Source organism: Podarcis muralis, chromosome 9, assembly GCF_964188315.1.
Source record: "Podarcis muralis chromosome 9, rPodMur119.hap1.1, whole genome shotgun sequence".
Taxonomy (NCBI): Eukaryota; Metazoa; Chordata; class Lepidosauria; order Squamata; family Lacertidae; genus Podarcis; species Podarcis muralis.
The window spans coordinates 6,590,351-6,610,683 of record NC_135663.1 but is presented as its reverse complement, the minus strand read 5'-3'; the positions used below and the strand labels follow the sequence as shown (position 1 = coordinate 6,610,683).

The 20,333-nt window shown below is 47.8% G+C and overlaps 1 protein-coding gene across 2 annotated transcripts in view; it reads right to left on the bottom strand.

Annotated features, from left to right (window-relative positions):
* The window catches only part of SMOX (spermine oxidase), a 47,389-nt gene that overhangs the window by 9,176 nt on the left and 17,880 nt on the right, over positions 1-20,333 (bottom strand). For both annotated transcript variants that reach the window (XM_028744126.2, XM_028744127.2), the window contains exons 2-3: positions 10,881-11,115; positions 2,343-2,569 (exon numbers count right to left, since the gene is read on the bottom strand). In XM_028744126.2, coding sequence (XP_028599959.2) covers positions 2,343-2,569; positions 10,881-11,088 — 435 coding nt within the window. In that variant the 5' untranslated portion in view covers positions 11,089-11,115. The remainder of the gene's footprint in view (positions 1-2,342; positions 2,570-10,880; positions 11,116-20,333) is intronic.

Here is a 20,333-nt window from a genome sequence, read left to right as displayed (position 1 = left end):
GAAACTAATGGACTACGCAGAATTGGCTAAGATGACAGGAAGGATTTGAAACCTGCGGGACCAGAGATCAACAGAAGATTGGAAAAAATATACAAACTATTTGAAGAGCAACTGTAATCAACAAATTATGCCAGTAGGACTACAAGAAGTTTTGTAAGGAGGAATATATGAAATATTGCAAAGAGGATAAAGAAGAGAGACATTAGTTATGATACTTAAATGTAATAGTGAAAGTAAGAAATGTAAATTAAGTGGGGAAGATTGGAAAATTTTCAGACGTGATTGATGGAAGTAAAAAAAAATTGTATAAGATATAAAAGCATGTTTAATAATTGTTGAAAATGATACGTTAAAAAATTAGTGTGTGTGTGTGTGTGTGTGTGTGTGTGTGTGTGTGTGTGTGTAAAAAAAGTGGCCCTCCCTATTCCCTGTAATTTTCAGCCACTAGTGTTCAGAAGCAACGCTGCCTTCAGCTGTGGAGAGAGAGAGAGAGGTATCACACTATTTCCCTTTCCCACTTTCACATGCACAGGCAGCAAAGCGCCAATTTATGAGTGATGGAGCTCATGAACTGCCTCTCCCTAGGTAGCCTCATGCACATCTCAACCTCTCTAACTAATCCACTTTCTCGAGGACCCGGAGAGGATAAAATGAGACAAAGCACAGTAAAGCAGATTTGCACGAGTCAAGAAACAGGACCTTAGAAAACCCTGGAAATTGGGACAGGAGGGGTGTCAGATGGGGGCTGGAACTGTGGCTGGCCAAAGGAGGATCCGAAAGAGAAACCCACCAGGCCAGCGGAGACAAACTTAAGAGCAACAGTCCCAAGTGGGTCATTATGGATTGCTAAGGTCACCAGACTTTCTTGTGCCCGTACAAACAACTGCAGGCTGGAGACCGCAGATGCACCTTTCCCTGTTTATATGTTTGTTTTGCAACAGGGAAAAGCTTAAATAAAAACTTATTAAAAACAACAACAGCAGCAATTGCAAGCTGGGGAATCTGTTGTGCACACCACACAAACTGTGTTTTCCCTCCCCGCACGCAAAATGACAATTAAGTAGGGAGGAAGAAGTGAATTAGGCCTGGGAAAAGGTGTTTTTGCTCTCGTCCACTCTTAACTGGAGTGGGACGCGCGTGGTGCTGTGGGTTAAACCACAGAGCCTAGGACCTGCCGATCAGAAGGTCGGCGCTTCGAATCCCCGCAACGGGGTGAGCTCCCGTTGCTCGATCCCTGCTCCTGCCAACCTAGCAGTTCGAAAGCACATCAAAGTGCAAGTAGATAAATAGGTACCGCTCCAGCGGCAAGGTAAACGGCATTTCCGTGCACTGCTCTGGTTCGCCAGAAGCGGCTTAGTCATGCTGGCCACATGACCCAGAAGCTGTACGCCAGCTCCCTCGGCCAATAAAGCAAGATGAGCACTGCAACCCGAGTTGGCCACGACTGGACCTAATGGTCAGGGGTCCCTTTACCTTTACTCTTAACTGGGGATGGGGGTAGGACATGACTGTCCTGTACAGCATAGCTGGGGAGGCCAGAGTTAACCTTCTAACACCAGTTGCAATTTCCAGGAAGATCCCTCTGTCTTACACACACTTACACACACACTGCAATGATTAGGCTAAAAAAAAGACCTTCTGTTGGCTTCAGTATAAGGCCAGCCACCCAGTTAATTGAGGGGAGACACAAGCTGCAAAGGGTGGGGTGTTAGAAGTGGGAAGGAAAGAGTTAACTCTCCCCAGCTGAGACACACACCAGCACCAGTAGGGGAGAAAATGCCTCTCCTTGATTGTTATTAGACCTGAAAGAAGCCTTCTCTTGCAGTCAATTGAAAGCTTCTTAGGCTTCAAATTGTGGCTGAGAGTGGGGTCGCCGTTTCTGGCACACTGGGTTGTGTATTTTGGCAGGGGGATGATAATAAACACTAAAAGACAATAACCTATTAAACATTAAAAGCTTCCCTAAACAGGGCTGCCTTCAGATGTCTTCTAAAAGTCTGGTAGTTATTTTTCTCTTTGACATCTGATGGGAGGGAGTTCCACAGGGTGGGCGCCACCACCAAGAAGGCCCTCTGCCTGGATCCCAAAACAACCCCATTCCCTCATCCCTCTGCCATCATTACGCTTCAGAATAGCCTTGTGCTGATAGCAGGAAGCTTTGTTCAAGCATAATTTCAGGGGGGGGGGGGAATTACATGCAGATGTGTCCCTGTGGGGGGAACACACCTAAGCAACCCCTTCTTTGAAAAGCTCCCTGGTCAACCCTGAAACCGTGCAAACAGCTCTGACGGGTGGGTCCGTGCTGCCTACAAATTTGCTTTAGCAACTCATCGGCGACAAACCTCGTTGTATAAATCACTGAATTCTTCAACCACATCTTTCGGGATCCTTTGACCGTTGTTGGTGAGGTGATAAGCCACCCCATTCTTGGAGTACAGGCTGATGCGGCCCACACTCCTCTCGCCGTCTGTCGTCTCTTCAAGTAAGCCATTATCTTCTGCTAGATGATAGATGGGGTTTCCATTGGAACCGTGGATCCACGTAGCTCCCAGTTCAAAAGTAGCGTTTTCTATGGTGGGGGGGAGAGAAGGAAGTCCTACGTTAGGATGCTATAATAATAATAATAATAATAATAATAATAATAATAATAATAATAATAATAATTTATACCCCACTCATCTGGCTGGGTTTCCCCAGCCACTCAGGGCGGCTTCCAACAAAATATTAAAATACAATAGTCTATTAAACATTAAAAGCTTCCCTAAACAGGACTGCCTTCAGACATCTTCTGAAAGTCTGGTAGTTGTTGTTCTCTTTGACATCTGGTGGGAGGGCATCCCACAGGGCGGGTGCCACTACCGAGAAGGCCCTCTGCCTGGTTCCCTGTAACCTCACTTCTCGCAATGAGGGAACCGCCAGAAGGCCCTCGGAGCTGGACCTCAGTGTCTGGGCAGAACGATGGGGGTGGAGACGCTCCTTCAGGTAAAGGCAAAGCCAAGGGCTGTCTCGGAAAACCAGCTGCAAACAGAGATGGTCCCCATGTCTTCCCACTGACCAATACTAGCCTTTGCCATAGGGACCTAAGAAGAGCCTGGCTGGATCAGGCCAATGGCCCATCTAGCCCAGCATCCTGTTCTCACAGTGTGGGAACGGTTTCCTGTGGGAAACCAGCAACAGGATTCGAACACAGAGCCCTCTCCCTTCCACAGAGCACTGCTGCCTCTTATCCTGGCTAGTAGCCATTGATAGCCCTCTCTTCCTGTGTGAGTTGGTAACCACGCCTGTCTCTTCGGGAAGCAAGTTCCACAGTTTAATTACGTGAACAAATGTATTTTATCCATCCTGAATCTGCCAACACTCACGTTTCCTTGGATGTCCATAAGTTCTAGTGTCTTGAGAGAGGAAGAAAAGGTTTTCTCTATCCAGTAGCTGCTGGATAGCTCAGCTGGTAGACCAAGAGACACTCTCTCTCTCTCTCTCTCTCTCTCTCTCTCTCTCTCTCTTTCTTTCTTTCTTTCTTTCTTTCTTTCGTATTATTAATTTAATTTATATACCACCCTATACCCGGGAGTCTCAGGTCGGTTCACAGAATAAATTCAAGATATAAAACCACAAAATACATAATAAAAATAAAAACAACCCAATAGAGTCCCCCCACCCAAAAAGAAAACACGTTTTAAAAGGGGATAGGATGTAAATCAGATCAGCCAAAGACCTGATTAAAAAGGAACGCTTTTGCCTGGCACCTAAAGGTGTATAATGAAGGAGTCAGGTGGACCTCCCTGGGAAGAGCATTCCACAGACAGGGAGCCACTGCAGAGAAGGCCCTGTTCTTGTGTTGCCACCCTCCGGCCTTCTCGAGGAGGAAGCGCACAGGGAAGGGCCTCAGAAGATGATCTCAGGGTTCAGATAGGTTCATGTGGAAAGAAGCAGTCATTGAGGTATAGTGGTCCTGAGCCGTTTAAGGCTTTATAGGTCAAAACCAGCACTTTGAATTGGGCCCAGAAACTAATTGGTAGCCAGTGCAGTCGGACCAGGATCGGTGTAAGATGCTCAAACCGTCTTGCTCCGGTGAGCAACCTGGCTGCTGAATTCTGCGCCAGCTGAAGTTTCTTAATCCCAGGGTTGTGAGTTTGAGCCCCAGGTTGGACAAAATATTCCTGCATTGCAGGGGGTTGGACTAGATGACCCACGTGGTCCCTTCCAACTCTATTGATTCCATGACAATTTCTCCATGCCACACATAATTTTGCAAACTTCTGTCCTGTCTCCTGCTACTCGCCGCTTCTCTGAACGGAAAAGTCCCAAATGTGGCGACTTATTACCTTATTGTGGAAGGAAGAGTGTTACAGTATATAGAAGTGTATATATGGTTAATTTGAATATGGTTAACTTGAATATGGTTAATTTGAATATGTTATAATTGAATATGTATATTATTGAATATGCATATTATTGAATATTGTATACCCAATGTATCAGCCGCCTGGGGGGTTTCACCGTTTGTGTTTTGCTGGTTGGTAAAAAATAAAATTAAAAAATAAATAAATAAGGGAATTGCCATGCGCACTTTGGCGGGAGCATCCATGAAAGCGAGACCATCGCTCTGACGGCGGGACCATCGGCTCTACCGCCATCCGCCTTGCCTTGCAAAGATGCCAGGAGCGCCGCGCGCCCGGGGATGCTCACGATGGCTTCAGAAGTGCGGAGGACACCGGCTGAAACGTCCTCGTTTCCGTACAGCATCAGATGTGCAAAGCAGAGAAGAGGGACGAGTCAGGCTAAAAATAACCGAGGCCACCTGTAATGTTTACTAACTCATTAAGCCAGAGTCCTCAAAGCAGATGAGCTTGGTGCAAATGTACGACATCAAAGTGTGACGTTAATCACATCCTTTTAGACAACAGATGCTCCTGCTGACTAAAAGACCTCTTGGAGGCATGGAAGGGGGAAAGTACGCAGTCTCCTGCAATTAATGCAACAACTACCGCAGTCGTGGGTATGTTTTAAACAAAGGCTGCAATCACCTACATCCAGCGTGCTTTTGCTGCTGTTTTTCTTTTCCCTGAGCTGGGAACGAATGCATATTTCCATAGGAATATAACAAAACATGGGAGGCGGGTGGCGCTGTGGGTTAAACCACAGAGCCTAGGGCTTGCCGATCAGAAGGTCGGCAGTTCAAATCCCCCGACGGGGTGAGCTCCCGTTGCTCAGTTCCAGCTCCTGCCAACCTAGCAGTTTGAAAGCACATCAAAGTGCAAGTAGATAAATAGGTACCGGTGTGGCAGGAAGGTAAACGGCATTTCCATGCGCTGCTCTGGTTCACCAGAAGCAGCTTAGTCATGCTGGCCACATGACCCGGAAGCTGTACGCCGGCTCCCTTGGCCAATACAGCGAGATGAGCGCTACAACCCCAGAGTCGTCCGCGACTGGACCTAATGGTCAGGGATCCCTTTACTTTTATAACAAAACAACCCTGTGCCTCCCCCCAAGGGCGGGAGTTTTCTGCCAGAACTGCCCTTGTGTATGGCTAAAACAAGGCCTCTGCAATCACAGGAAGAAATGGGGGTGGGGGCCAGACAGGTCTCATGGGAGAGGTTTGAGATTACCAACAGGGAGTCCCAAAGTATAAGGTGCCACCTCACTGAACGGTTTCTTGTAGACGGGGAACTGTAACAGTGGCCGTTCCCACGCCCTTTGGCCCTACAAGAATGCTGAATTTTGTGCGTGAAGTTGTGGGTTGCACAGAGCCAGGGCAGTACAGTGGTACCTCGGATTACACACGCTTCAGGTTACATTCGCTTCAGGTTACAGACTCTGCTAACCCAGAAATAGTACCTCGGGTTAAGAACTTTGAGATGAGAACATAAATCGTGCTCTGACGGCGCGGCAGCAGCAGGAAGCCCCATTAGCTAAAGTGGTGCTTCAGGTTAAGCACAGTTTCAGGTTAAGAACAGACCTCCGGAACAAATTAAGTACTTAACCCGAGGTACCACTGTACAGACTCCCCAACGTGCAAAAGCAAAGAAGCGCACAGAATCCGCTACAAAATCTGGGCAGCTGTGCTATTTTTTGTACGCAGAGAAGCTCCAGCCTTCTATATATAAAGGCCACACAGCCAGGAAACGTCCCGCAGGTGTGCTGAGTGACGCGATGGCTCCCTTAAGGGCTCGGGGCATGGAGCACTTCCCTTCTGTCTGGCAGCACACACTGCCAGGGGGGCTATTTTTGACACGGCGTAATCGGCAGTGGACGACCCACTTCCCATCCGCAGGCCGGTGCCAAGCGTTCAGCAGCAACTCCTGAATGAAAAGGCGGATGCTGGGCTTGCAAGGCATCCTTTCCCCTCCACTTCCCTCAGATGTTCGGCTTTTAATTTACTGCTGGTGTGTTTATCGACTGAACCGCAGGGCGTGATGTCAGGGCTTCTGCAAGGAGCAGGAAGTGGGGGGGGGGGGGACTAGGGCCCCTTTCTCCGGTGATTATAACAGGGACACGGCCAAATAGTAAAGGAAACCAGCTCACTGCCATGAGAAAAGCAGAGAAGGAAGTCATTTGCAGCGCAGCCAGGACATACAATCATAGAATCATAGAGTTGGAAGAGACCACAAGGGCCATCGAGTCCAACCCCCTGCCAAGCAGGAAACACCATCAGAGCACTCCTGACATATGGTTGTCAAGCCTCTGCTTAAAGACCTCCAAAGAAGGAGACTCCACCACACTCCTTGGCAGCAAATTCCACTGTCGAACAGCTCTTACTGTCAGGAAGTTCTTCCTAATGTTTAGGTGGAATCTTCTTTCTTGTAGTTTGGATCCATTGCTCCGTGTCCGCTTCTCTGGAGCAGCAGAAAACAACCTTTTTCCCTCCTCTATATGACATCCTTTTATATATTTGAACATGGCTATCATATCACCCCTTAACCTCCTCTTCTCCAGGCTAAACATGCCCAGCTCCTTTAGCCGTTCCTCATAAGGCATCGTTTCCAGGCCTTTGACCATTTTGGTTGCCCTCCTCTGGACACGTTTCAGTTTGTCAGTGTCCTTCTTGAACTGTGGTGCCCAGAACTGGACACAGTACTCCAGGTGAGGTCTGACCAGAGCAGAATACAGTGGCACTATTACTTCCCTTGATCTAGATGCTATACTCCTATTGATGCAGCCCAGAATTGCATTGGCTGTTTTAGCTGCCGCGTCACACTGTTGGCTCATGTCAAGTTTGTGGTCAACCAAGACTCCTAGATCCTTTTCACATGTACTGCTCTCAAGCCAGGTGTCCCCCATCTTGTATTTGTGCCTCTCACTTTTTTTGCCCAAGTGCAATACTTTACATTTCTCCCTGTTAAAGTTCATCTTGTTTGTTTTGGCCCAGTTCTCTAATCTGTCAAGGTCATTTTGAAGTGTGATCCTGTCCTCTGGGGTGTTAGCCAGAGGCCCCTTTGGTGTCATCTGCAAATTTGATCAGGATGCCCTTGAGTCCATCATCCAAGTTGTTGATAAAGATGTTGAATAAGACCGGGCCCAAGACAGAACCCTGTGGCACCCCACTAGTCACTCTTCTCCAGGATGAAGAGGAAGTTCCCCCAGAGCATCCTCCCGTTGTGGGTCAGTGGTGGATCATCTGCCTTGCATGCGGAAGGTGTCGGGTTCAATCCCCGGCATCTCCAAGAGAGACACTTGCCTGAACCACTGGAGAGTCCATATAGACAATACAGTGGTACCTCGGGTTAAGTACTTAATTCTTTCCGGACGTCCGTTCTTAACCTGAAACTGTTCTTAACCTGAAGCACCACTTTAGCTAATGGGGCCTCCTGCTACTGCCGCGCCGCCGGAGCACGATTTCTGTTCTCATCCTGAAGCAAAGTTCTTAACTACTTCTGCGTTTGCGGAGTCTATAACCTGAAGCGTATGTAACCCGAGGTACCACTATACTGAGAAAGACAAACGAATGGTTTGACTCTGTGTTAAGGGAAAAATGTGGATGAATGACCTGCCCGCAGACTGTCTCACCAGAGTGGTGCATGCCTGGTTATCTCCTGCTTGGACTACTGCAATGCGCTCTACGTGCGGCTACCTTTGAAGGTGACCCGGAAACTGCAACTAATCCAGAATGCGGCAGCTAGACTGGTGACTGGGAGCGGCCGCCAAGACCACATAACACAGGTCCTGAAAGACCTACATTGGCTCCCAGTAGGTTTCCGAGCACAATTCAAAGTGTTGGTGCTAACCTTTAAAGCCCTAAATGGTTTTGGCCCAGGATACCTGAAGGAGCATCTCCACCCCCCATCGTTCTGCCCGGACACTGAGGTCCAGCTCTGAAGGCCTTCTGGTGGTTCCCTCATTGTGAGAAGCCAAGTTACAGGGAACCAGGCAGAGGGCCTTCTCGGTAGTGGCACCCGCCCTGTGGAATGCCCTCCCATCAGATATCAAGGAAATAAACAACTATCGGACTTTTAGAAGACATCTGAAGGCAGCCCTGTTCAGGGAAGTTTTTAATGTCTGATGTTTTATCGCTTTATTATTTTTATTATCACTAATTCTACTAATTCTATTGGGAGCTGCCCAGAGTGGCTGGAGAAACCCAGCCAGGTGGGCAGGGTATAAATTGTTGTTGTTGTTGTTGTTATTCTATTACTTTAACTGTTCCTTGGTACAGCAAAGTTTCACCCATCCTCACGACTCCTCTCTATCCTTCCTTCAGAAAAGCAAGACAAGCATTGTTCAGGTTCAGGGTTCAAGGACACATTTCAGCTGGGCAATGACACTCAAGGAGGATGCAGGATATAGCTGGCATCTTAGATGCAGAGGAATCGTGGGAGGCAGCAGCTGGGGAATCCCCAAGGCACAAAGGCTCAGAGCCTGGGGACTGGTGGTGGGACCACAATGAGTGGTCGGAGGAGGGAAGAGGAGAAGACTGGGAAGAGGAGGAGCCAGAAGCCAAAGAGATAACAGGGCTCAGTGAGCAAGGAGAGTCTGTGGCAGAGAAAAGCCCAGAAGCTGAAGCTGAAGCAGGAGAACAGGAGGCCAAAGATGGGTCAGGCTTTTAATTTCCCCTTCCTGCTGCAACAAGCTCCCCTCCCTGCTGGCCTCCGAGAACCAGGAGAGGCATGAAGAGGGAGAAGCAAACACAGACACACAGGCGCGTCTCAGATGGCATGGGGGGGGGGGGACCCTGGAAAAAGGAGACATAGCCGGCTGTGGGGAGGCAGGGACCTATAGTCTCGGCAACGGCTTCACAGGGCACCACCTAAGTTGCTGTGCTCATTAGGCCTGGCACCCCTATGCAGATCCTGTTTTGCCAGTAGTTCACTCCAGCTTTCTCGGTGTGATTTACCGCAAGTTTGCTCCGGGCAGCTGGTGAGGGTTGGGAGTGTGGGGCACGGCTGAGGAGGTGAAGGGAGCGTCCCAAGGGCCAAGTGGAGGGGCACATTTGGCCCCTGTGCTGCTCCAAGGTTTCATACAGAAATCTTTTTCATCCCTACTTGGAGCTTCCAGGGACGGAACCTGGGACCTTTGGCACTCAGGTGCTCGACCACTGAGCCCGAAGGATGCTAGATAGGTCTCTGTTAGCCCTTCCGGATAGCCAACCAAAATGAAAAGAGGCTGGGAGGTGTATTATGGAACAAGCACAAAATATTATCCTCAGCCTGTAGATCGATCCCTACACACGGACAGAGATGGAGGGGAGTGTGAACAGCCAATAATATGAAAGAGTTTAGTCTGTGATCTCTCTTCCCAAAGCTCAGGAATATTTCTCTGCCAGCAGAGAGCAACGCTTCACACATGATGTGGGTTTCAGCCGGGAAAGGTTCTGCCGCCACAGATCAGATAAGCCTTTAAGCAGTCACAAGGCTCCTTTGTTTTTGCTGTAACAGACTCAACACCGCTCCCCTCTGGAATGCGTGCGATTTATAGGGACACAAATGCGGAAGGAGTGGGGGGGCGTTTACGCTGCACGTCGCCATTCTGGCCAATGGTACGGCTTTCGATTTGCATGCCAAGCCGGCTGCAGCAAGTACAGCTCGAAAACCCACGTGTGAAAACAAAGAGAATTTGAGATAACAACTACAATGATCCTCCTGCACTGAGACGGGCGAAGGAACTTTTTTTTTTTTGGAAGCAAAATTAAATGGAAAAGGCACGAAGCCATGGTAAATCCTGGGATACTTTGCAGAGCCCAGTGAACTGGGCATAAAGGACCCCACCCTCTAATAAAACACTCTCGAGTAATATTTATCTCATTTGCTAGGAAAAGAGAGGGAGAATCTTCCTACATTGTTCAGATTGGACAAATTCACGGAGGACACATCGATCAGCTGTAACAAGCAGGACATTACACAAAATGTACGGGGTTTCACTCGAGCCAGCCAGCGCCTCCTCCAGGACACTCCATTCCCTTCCCACCACCCCTATCCCCACAGCATTCTACAGCCCCTGAACTCACTCGTCCTCCTCTTTGGGTTATTTCTGAACCTCCTCCCCTTCAATATTGTCTTCTCCTAAATATGTTTTTGTACTTCTGCCTACTTTGGGCTTTCCCCACAAGCCTTGCCTGCCAATTCCTCCCTCTCATACATGGATAGTGCCCTTTCTGGCTACACAAGGAACGGCACTCACTTCTGACGATCATAAATAGGGGGGGTGACAATAGAGCAATGCCCCTAGGGCCAGAGGCAGTAAACCTAAGTGCAAGGGGCACACACCATGGAGGGTGGCTCTTGGCTGACATGCTCAGTTGCCCGTGAGATTCCCAGAGACTGACCACCATGAGAAACAGGTCACAGGGGCTAAACGGACCTTAATGTGGAGTCCCCTTCTTATGGTGATTATGCAAAGGCTGGCCAAGAACCGGAAGCCACGTTGCAAGGAAACGATTCCCTTACCAAGCTTCACGCTTTGTATCCTGCCTCCGATTCGGTCAGACGCTTCGAGGACAGTCACATCCGTGAAACCATTCTCCAGGAGGGTTTTTGTCGCAGAGAGGCCCGCGAGCCCAGCGCCGATAACTACTATTCGCGGCTGTCGCTTTCTTCGTAGGCCACTACTAAGAGGATCATCAGTGCTGTCTGCAGATATTTCACTACTTTGCATGCCGTCCAAGCTCTCTTTCTAAGGAACCTGCCAAGAAAGGGGACACAAAGTAGTTTCGGAGCATTAGGCTGGCAATTTTCTCTTCCTATCGCCCTCTTCTCCCTTCCCTTCAGGTCGCTTTTCAATCTCCCTGTTCCAGCAATAAATTCTGGAGAAACATTGGCGTCCCAGGACTCGAGGATCCCGAAACAAGAGCCAAACCTTCTCAATGGGAGATACTGAAAGGAAAGCAAGACCGGCCTGGAATATAAATGCCTCTGATTCTGCGGGAATGAAAGGCTTGGTGAATACAAAGGCATCCACCCGGTCATCAAAGATGATATTTTCAGAAAATTCACATGCATTTTTGCCCTTGCATGTCTTTTTATAGACATATAGACCCTCCCGAGGTGCCAATCTTGCGGTAGAGGAAAACCCAGACGCCACACACACACATTCTGTGAAAAACCTGCAGAGCAAAGGAATGATTCAGCCTTCCTTCTGCCTCTCTGGCAACCGCAAAACATAAGCTTCGGGGCATAAAGATAAGGGGCATGGCAGCTGACCTGGTTGGAAAAGAGCAAGGAAGCTAAATATGAAAACACACAGCCTCTTCACACGAGAAATTGTAGCTGAGCATCTATCAGTGCTAAGCTGTAGGCAGCAGATGGAGAGGACCTCATTGCCACAAGGGAAACGCACAGAAATATTTCAGAGTCCAGAAGAGAACTTATTAACCAGGGACCTTGCAGGAAATTCTTTTAACAGCCCTCCCTACCTCCAGGAGGGCCAAACAGTTGGGTGAAGAGGACTGTGGGGGGGGGGGGAGCAGTCACACACACCCACCAGAGCCAAAGGCAGCTCATGAAACATGTGCCCTTCTCTTCCAGGGTTTCAAGCTGGCAGCAAATGCAGACAATTTATCAGCACCCATGAACAGCCCAGCACCCACTAAACCTCCTGCTTTGTTCCTCGTTCGCTGTGCGAATCCGCAGGAAAGACAATTGAGGACGCAATGCCAAAAAAAGGTCTGAACTTCTAAAACAAGTTAAGTGGCATGTAAGCTAAGTTGATGATAGGGCCTTGGAGCCAGGAGCATTTCAAGTTCAAATTACACAGTGTGCCACGCTTATGAGTGCATAAAGAGCCACACAGTAGCAGAGAATTCTCAGCTGAAACCTGGAATAGCATGCCCATCTAAAATCCCACCCAGCTGTTGGTTATCTGAGGTGCTGCAAGATACGAGGTCCTCCCTGCCTGACGAGTCCTGAGATGAAGGGAAATTGTCCTTGCTTTCTGGTCTTGGGCTACTGGTAGCCCAACTAGTTATTGCAGATCCATGTAGTATTATTGCAGATCCATGTAGTATTATTGCACACGCAGCGGCAAAGCCTGCAACTCCGAATGGAGAAAACGCGTAAAAGGGCACAGCATTTTGCCTCCCAAGATTGCAGCAACTCAAGGGGCCAAGCTGTGAGAATGTCTGCGGTCAGCTTCTGTGGGGGAAGAGGAAGTTGTCGGTTTCCCTGGGACAAAGATATCACAGGAGGAGTTGTGTCAGGGCAGGCTGAGGCCTGGGGAAATGTTGCAGGCAATATGAAAAGATCCCAGAGACATGTCAGCTGAAGAAAGGCTGCAGGGCTAGACACTGGGAGTTGGACTAGACGACCCTCGGACTCTACAATTCTATGATTCTAAGTAACGTCTTACAGACATCCCATGTGGATGTTGAAAGTTGCTTGAGACAGGGAGCTTGTGGAAGACAGAAGAGAAGAGCCAAAGAGTCTGTCTCCCAGGTGTGAGGTGCAAAGGCAAAAGCAGAGAGGTGTTAAGAAAATGTTTTCTTTCCCCTTCCTCTCTACCCTCTGCTGTTTTTTCATTGGCCCCCACCTGTTTGTACAAATTTTTCAAAAGCTACACAAATATAAAAAAGGAAACCAGACCACGGCTGGCAAACACATCACGCTTCTGAAATGCCATTTGTGCAATTTCCTGTATCAACCAAATGCGACAGATTTGGGTTGTTTTGAAAGGCGGTGTTTTCACAGCCTGCTTCATCTCACCCATCTTTAGCCAACAAAGCTGGAAAGTAATGGAATGAGGCGATCAATACAAGCATTGCGCCGAGAACATCAAGGGCCAATTCAATCAGTGAGACAAGCTCTGCTTGCCCAAGACATCCGTGAGTGCCACAATGAGATGCTGACATCAAAAGAACCCTAAAAAGAAGTTGTTGCATAAGTACCATCAGAAGCCAAAGGAAGAATTTGAAAGCTTGGACCAGCGAGCTCCTCCAATATCAGCATCACCCTGCAGAAAGAACTATGGGGCTTGGCTTCAAAACAAACTGAAGGCGTATCAGGTTGCATTAAAGTGTAATATTGTTGTTTAAAGCGATAGCTGAGGACTCACATTTTGAGAGACATTTAAAATGTTTTCAGGGTGTCCAACACGTACAAGGTACACCCACACTGGGTATTTTCCACACAACTAGTTCTGCGGGTTAGTGTGAAACTGTAGAAAGGGGCTTTCAATAAATAATGGGTCTATAATGAACTAGGGCTTGCCAATCAAAAGGTCAGCGGTTCGAATCCCCACAACAGGGTGAGCTCCCGTTGTTCGGCCCCAGCTCCTGCCAACGTAGCAGTTCGAAAGCACGTCAAAGTACAAGTAGATAAATAGGTACCACTCAGGCGGGAAGGTAAACGGCATTTCCGTGCGCTGCTCTGGTTCGCCAGAAGCGGCTTAGTCATGCTGGCCACATGACCCAGAAGCTGTAAGCCGGCTCCCTCGGCCAATAAAGCGATATGAGCGCCACAACCCCAGAGTCGTCCGCAGCTGGACCTAACGGTCAGGGTCCCTTTACCTTAATGAACTTGCAAATCAGCCACTCATCTGGTTACCTGCAGCAAGTAGGAATCACCTCCAGGCAACCAAGTAGGGAACTTTCAGCAAACTGGAAGAAAGTTGGTTCCTTTTCTCCCCTCTCACCATCTAGGCATTCCATGTGCCACAAATGACAAATATAATTAGGGAGGGGAGCTAGCAAGTTTTGTAGCCATTTCCCAACTTGCTAAAAGTTCCATTGTGGCCTGGAGAAATTCTATTCCACTATGATTAGATTAGCCGGTACTCAGAGACAATGCTATCAGCTCCATTACTAACAGATAGGCAGGAGCCCAGACCGAAGTGAGTTCAAAGTCGCATCCAACTCTCAATCCTATCTGATGATTCCTATAAGGCCACCTGGAAACTTGAGAAGACCACCAGGAAAGGAAAAAGCGGAAGAAGTTGCCCTACTAGCCCCCAAGCATTTCCTGACAATCAACCCAAGGGTTTGGCTGGGGAGAGGAGGTGTTTTCCAAGGAGGGGGTGCGGAGAAAGGCCAAGGGATGAAAATGCCTCCTTAAAAAGTCCAGTGTAGACATTACTGAGCAAAACAGTCTGATTCCGTGTAAGGAAGCTTCCCATACAAATGTGTTCTATTTCATTTCCCAAAGTGGAAGTCAATTCTTGGGGAGTTTGGTGCTGATTTCCACACTCATGCTGAAACTGCAGAACTGCAGAATTGATAAGGCTCCAGCACCAAGGCCAATTCAGGGTCCGTGCTTCTATTTTTTTCCACGGGCTTTTTAAGCTAACAGTGGCCCGTTGCCTGCTTCAAATCTTGCAGTTGGGAAGGGCTACAAAAGTGAAGAATGGCATTTTTGACCTGTAAAGGGGCAGGGGGGGGGGTTGCCCTTCCAGCCAGCTCACACCACTTCTGTTCAGGTTTCATCCACCCAAATGCAGAACACAAACATACAGAGCGAGCTCTACAAATATGACACACACGCATCCTGCTTAGGCAAGTTAGCCCAGGAGCAGCACGGTCCACCCTGTCTGGAATTCTCTTCGGGGAAAAAGCTATTAGGAGTGATGAAATCTTGGCGCTTTATGCAGTTTGCAGAAGGCAAACAGTTCTGGATCTGGCCAGCGCCTGGGTAGATGACTTCCGTGGGAACCCCATATAACAGCCTGGAGTTCTGTGATGAAAGAAAGGCAGGATGGGAATGTACTAAGCCATTATCAACTCACTGGACTTAAATGGCAGGTTGTCTCTTTAGGCAAACAGCACGCTGCCTGGAAGAGAACGCCGTGTGCTCTCACCAGTGGGCAACATCCTGCCCTGCCTCTCCCTCCTTCTGAAGGCAGCCCTCCAACCTCCAGGAATGACAAATAAAACATTTTGTGCAATGTCCCTTTTCCCAGGTTAATCGGCATTCCACAAAGGAAGCCTGGGTGAATCCCAGACACCTGCTGTTCTGAACTGCTGCAGGCTGCGACTCTTGTCGCACTGAACGTGTCAGCCAAAATTGTTATATGTGGGGTTTTATTCGTTTTCAAAACTTTATTGCGAAGTTAAAATAACAGTAAGAGAAATATGAAATGAAATAAAGGGAAGGGGGGGGGGACACAAGCTTCACAGCCGTTACCCCATAAAAACAAAGTCATTCTCAAGAGACTACACAATGAATTAGATGTTACAACAAAAACTGGCCTGATACAGAGAGAGCACAAAACAAGTGTTGTGAATGCCATATAAAGCCGTATTTCATCACTTGCCATTCCTGTGATTGGCCTGTTATATAAGTAACAAATGGCTGCAAAACACTATGGATTTTGCACCCCAAGATACCCTTAGCTTATGAGTCAATTTCTCAGAAATAAAAACAAACGCTACCACATTGAACCAAATGAGTAACGCCCAATGATTTGTCCCAGCCCTGTGATATGGTCAAATGAGCAGCTAGCAAAATGATGAGTGCTAAGTCTGTCTTTGATGCATCCAAAACTGTCACAGTTTGGGTTCTAAAGGGCTACTGTTTCAGAAATTTCCTTTATCACCTCTTCCCAAAATTCGCACGCGTGTTTGCAAGACCATGACCATATAGCTGCATTTTTAAGGTGCAAGTTTACTCTCAAATGCTTCATAGTAGTCACCTTTGTGACAACCCTGTAATATAAGTCACTAATACTAAGGATGAGCGATACTGACCTACCCCTGGGTACCCAACGAATTCATGGCAAGGACCCTAGGGCGGCTTAGATCCTATCAAAAATATACATACTGAGTCAAGGACAGGTGCATATTAAAATAAGAGAATCAAAGACTCCTGAAAGTTCATCCCCTTGGACTGTGCTGCAGTACGGTGCATCATTTTAAGGGGCAAAACTTAATTTTTGCACATTTCTTAAATGAAGGGTCTTAAAAATATGTTTTTGGGTGCGAGGAATTAAAATCTGCTGTTATTTTTGTGACTGGACAACATTTAGCTTAGTAAGTCTATCTTTGATGAAGAAGCACATAAACTGCTTTCGGAAAACCAAACAGTTTTAATTTTACCTTCAGAAAACGTCCCGTAATGTCCAGTAATGATTGGTTGGTTGATAAATAAACACACAAACTCACATACATACATAACTGCAAATACTTGGCAATTATTCTTAATGATTTCTATGCAATTTGACACACATCACACTTGCCAAGCAAAACTAAACTATATTAATTTAACCGAAATATCTTCTGAACTCCCCAAGTCCTGTTGCAAATTTTCAGCGCCCCACATTTGGGAAATTTTGAAAGTTGGAAAAGTCAACAGTTCAGAGCAGGTTGCAGAATGCGAGGAACGCTGAGGAAGAGAAGATGCTAGCAGGGCGGCCGTCGGGAACCACAAAGTGTGAAAAGGCCAAGGGAAGTTTTTGTGAACTGAAATTGTTTTGCGCTGTAGATCTTTCAATGCTGGCTGTTTAAGAGGGACAAGCAGTCCATTGCGGAGGATGAAACTTCACCGACACAACCCACAGGGGAAAGTTTTCCAGATACTTTCAGGCAGGGGCGGGGAAAACTGTTCGGCCCGATTCCCTTCTCGACAACCTTCTGCAGGACATGGGATCATGCAAGTGGCTGGCAGGGGCAGAGCAAACAACCCAGAACAAAACGAATTCAAGCTTCAAGGAAAACATTTCAGATCCTTCTCTATGTGACAGTTTGTATCCCCCATAGTGACCTACCTACTCAATTTATAGAGCTGCCCCATAGCAGAAGTACTCTAAGAAAGCAGGGTGGTGTAGTGGTTAAGAGTGCCGGACCAGGACCTGGGAGATCAGGGTTTGAATCCCCACTCCGTCAGGATGCTCACTGGGCGACCTTGGGCCAGTCACGGCCTCTGAAGCTACTTCGCAGGGTCGTTGTAGGGATTAACTGAAGCCAGATGGCGATGCCAGTTGCCAGCCTGGCATCCAGGGATCTCCACGTGGTCACAACTGGACCCACGTCAGTCGCAAAATGCGCCTGGGGAATTTCTAGCACTGATAACATCTACATGTGGAAGTCCCACCGCTGCGACAGTAAGCAACTTCGTTGAGCCGCCTCAAAGGCCTAAGTGGTGGAAATGGCAGGATGTAAAACTGTTTAATAAACACATTCCGACGAGGAAATGTCTTTACGAATGATTTTTTTTGAGGCAGACCAGCACGATCACAGGAAAAGTGAATCGGGCATGAAATAAATAACAGCTGGGATGGCATATTATGTTACAGCTGATGTACTGATTAATTTTTTTAATGCATTTATTTATTGAAAATGTTTTAAAGCCACCTTTCATCAATACATGGTATCAGGGTGGGATGCAATCACAAAATTCTAAAACCAAAAACACAGGCAATATAAACACAGATAAAAAAGAGCCGGTAAAAATAACAGGCTGTTTATATAAATATCAGGAGCTTTATCTGCTTATCTGTTTTCCTGCTGTTTTAATTGATGTTTGACTGTTTCCCAGCCTGGAACATTCAGACACAGGATGTTGAAATTCAGACTGTAAGCTTGTCAGGGCAGGGCTCTATTTATCTTGTCTGCGGTAAAGCACCCTGTACTTGTCTTGACTCCCACCCAATACAGAATAATAAGCTCATCCGCCAGGGATGGCGTCAGCTTCTAGGAAGCCTTTGGGCATCTCTGCCCGAGAGGGCCCCATAAGCAGTCCAGATGTGGCAGAGCCTAGAAGCACATGCAAACTCAGAGAGTGCCCCCATTGTTCTCTCGAAGAACACAAAGAGGATTTGGATACGCACCTCACATGTGGGGCTTAGCCAGACTGGGCCTAGAGTCAAGCGAGAATCAAGAACGCAAGAATCAAGAATGCTCTTGGGGAGTGGGCCCCTTAACTGCTGGGGGAGGTCCTGACAGATGCCCAACTCTGCCAACCTCTGGCACCGGACGCCACACAGGCAGCTTCTCCCACCAGCACTCACTACTTGAGAGGAGCGAGGGAGAGAGGAAATGAATAAATTCTGGGCTGAAGAACTATTAATATAAATGCTGATCAAAGCCTTGCAGATTCCCACCACTGCTCTCCAACTCGTTTCACTGGTGCCATGCCCCTGGGGCAAAACGAACTTGTTCCTAGCTGGCCAAATCACCGCAAGGCCACTTTCAATTCCAGCGCACACACACAAAACCCCAGCGAAGTTGTTGACAAGCAGAAGTTTATTTAACAAGCCACCAAGCGCGTTGGCATATGGTCTGAACGCTTCCGACTACGAGGGTGGAATTGATTGCTACCATATGGGCAGAGCATATTACCTGCCAAGGGGCACTTCCAAAAACACTACTCAGAGCAGGCAGAAGCCTCCAAACACTCAAATTAAGGCATGTTCAGCCAGGTAAAGAGGCATGAATCATGTCCTTGGAGAACTCAAATAACCCCCCGCCTCCCGTGGCTGGGCATGCTCTACAAGGGCCCTCAGATCTCAGAAAACGACGATACGTAAGTGGCCCAAGTTAGAGGAACCTCTGGCAAAGGAGCACATATGAGGGCCAACTACCGGGTTCAGGGCCTGGTCACTTAGCAGCAAAAGTGGAGCTCATTATCCAGTCCAGCTGGGGATTAGGAAGACGAGAGAAAGAGGCAGGAGGTGCAGTCGAAATCCAAAAGAAAAAAGGGGCCATAGTAAGAAAAGGAAACAGAACTGGAGAGATCAGCTCAGGCAAAAGTGGAGGAGCAGACACGGCTTGTCTCCACTGTCTGTCCTGCTCCGAGTAGACCCACTGAAAATAATGGGCACCGTGAACTTCGGTCCATTACTTTAAATGGGTCTACTCCAAGAATAGCTTAGTTGGATACAGCTCTCTATGTGCAATCTCTTCAGCAAGAGGGGAAGGATCCTGCAGCAGTGGGTCTCTTGCACTGGCAGGGAGCCAAACTAGGGGGCGCTCTCTTTGAATTCCTTTATCCAACTCTATGGTAAGATGGGTGAAACACGTCATATTTGGAAGTCTAGGGAAATGTTTAAAAAGTGCCGGGCTGGGTTCAGCTAAGTTGCTGAGCTAATGGAAGAGTGTAACTAAGTCTGGCTAGTGCAATAGGGCTTTCTCCCCTGTTCTTTCTCCCCTGCAACCCTTGCATCCTCCCCAAATCTGCTTAGGTGGGGAGATGCCCTGGAAGAGGGCACAGTGGGGAGGAGACGGGAGATGACTCAGTCTGAAAAGCAGAAATGCTCACACTGATCGAACAATCGCTTTAGCACAAGACTGGCTTCCACCCATCAACTCCATGGATCAGCAACTGGTGAGTCGGGACCTAAGGAAAGGTTGATGCCATCACCCTTCTCCTTTGTTTAAGTCACTTCAAAGAGAAGGATAAAGACAGGAGTGAGCAGAAGAAGGGGTGAAATGCACAGAGGGAGAAGGAGACCAAAATGAGAGGATAACTTATTCTACAGGAGGGGTAGCCAGCGTAGTCCTCCCCAGTTGTTTTGGATTTCAACTCCTAGCATCCCAGATGATTGGCCATGTTAGAATCATAGAATCATAGAGTTGGAAGAGACCACAGGGGCCATCGAGTCCAACCCCCTGCCAAGCAGGAAACACCATCAGAGCACTCCTGACATATGGTTGTCAAGCCTCTGCTTAAAGACCTCCAAAGAAGGAGACTCCACCACACTCCTTGGCAGCAAATTCCACTGTCAAACAGCTCTTACTGTCAGGAAGTTCTTCCTAATGTTTAGGTGGAATCTTCTTTCTTGTAGTTTGGATCCATTGCTCCGTGTCTGCTTCTCTGGAGCAGCAGAAAACAACCTTTCTCCCTCCTCTATGTGACATCCTTTTATATATTTGAACATGGCTATCATATCACCCCTTAACCTCCTCTTCTCCAGGCTAAACATGCCCAGCTCCCTTAGCCGTTCCTCATAAGGCATCGTTTCCAGGCCTTTGACCATTT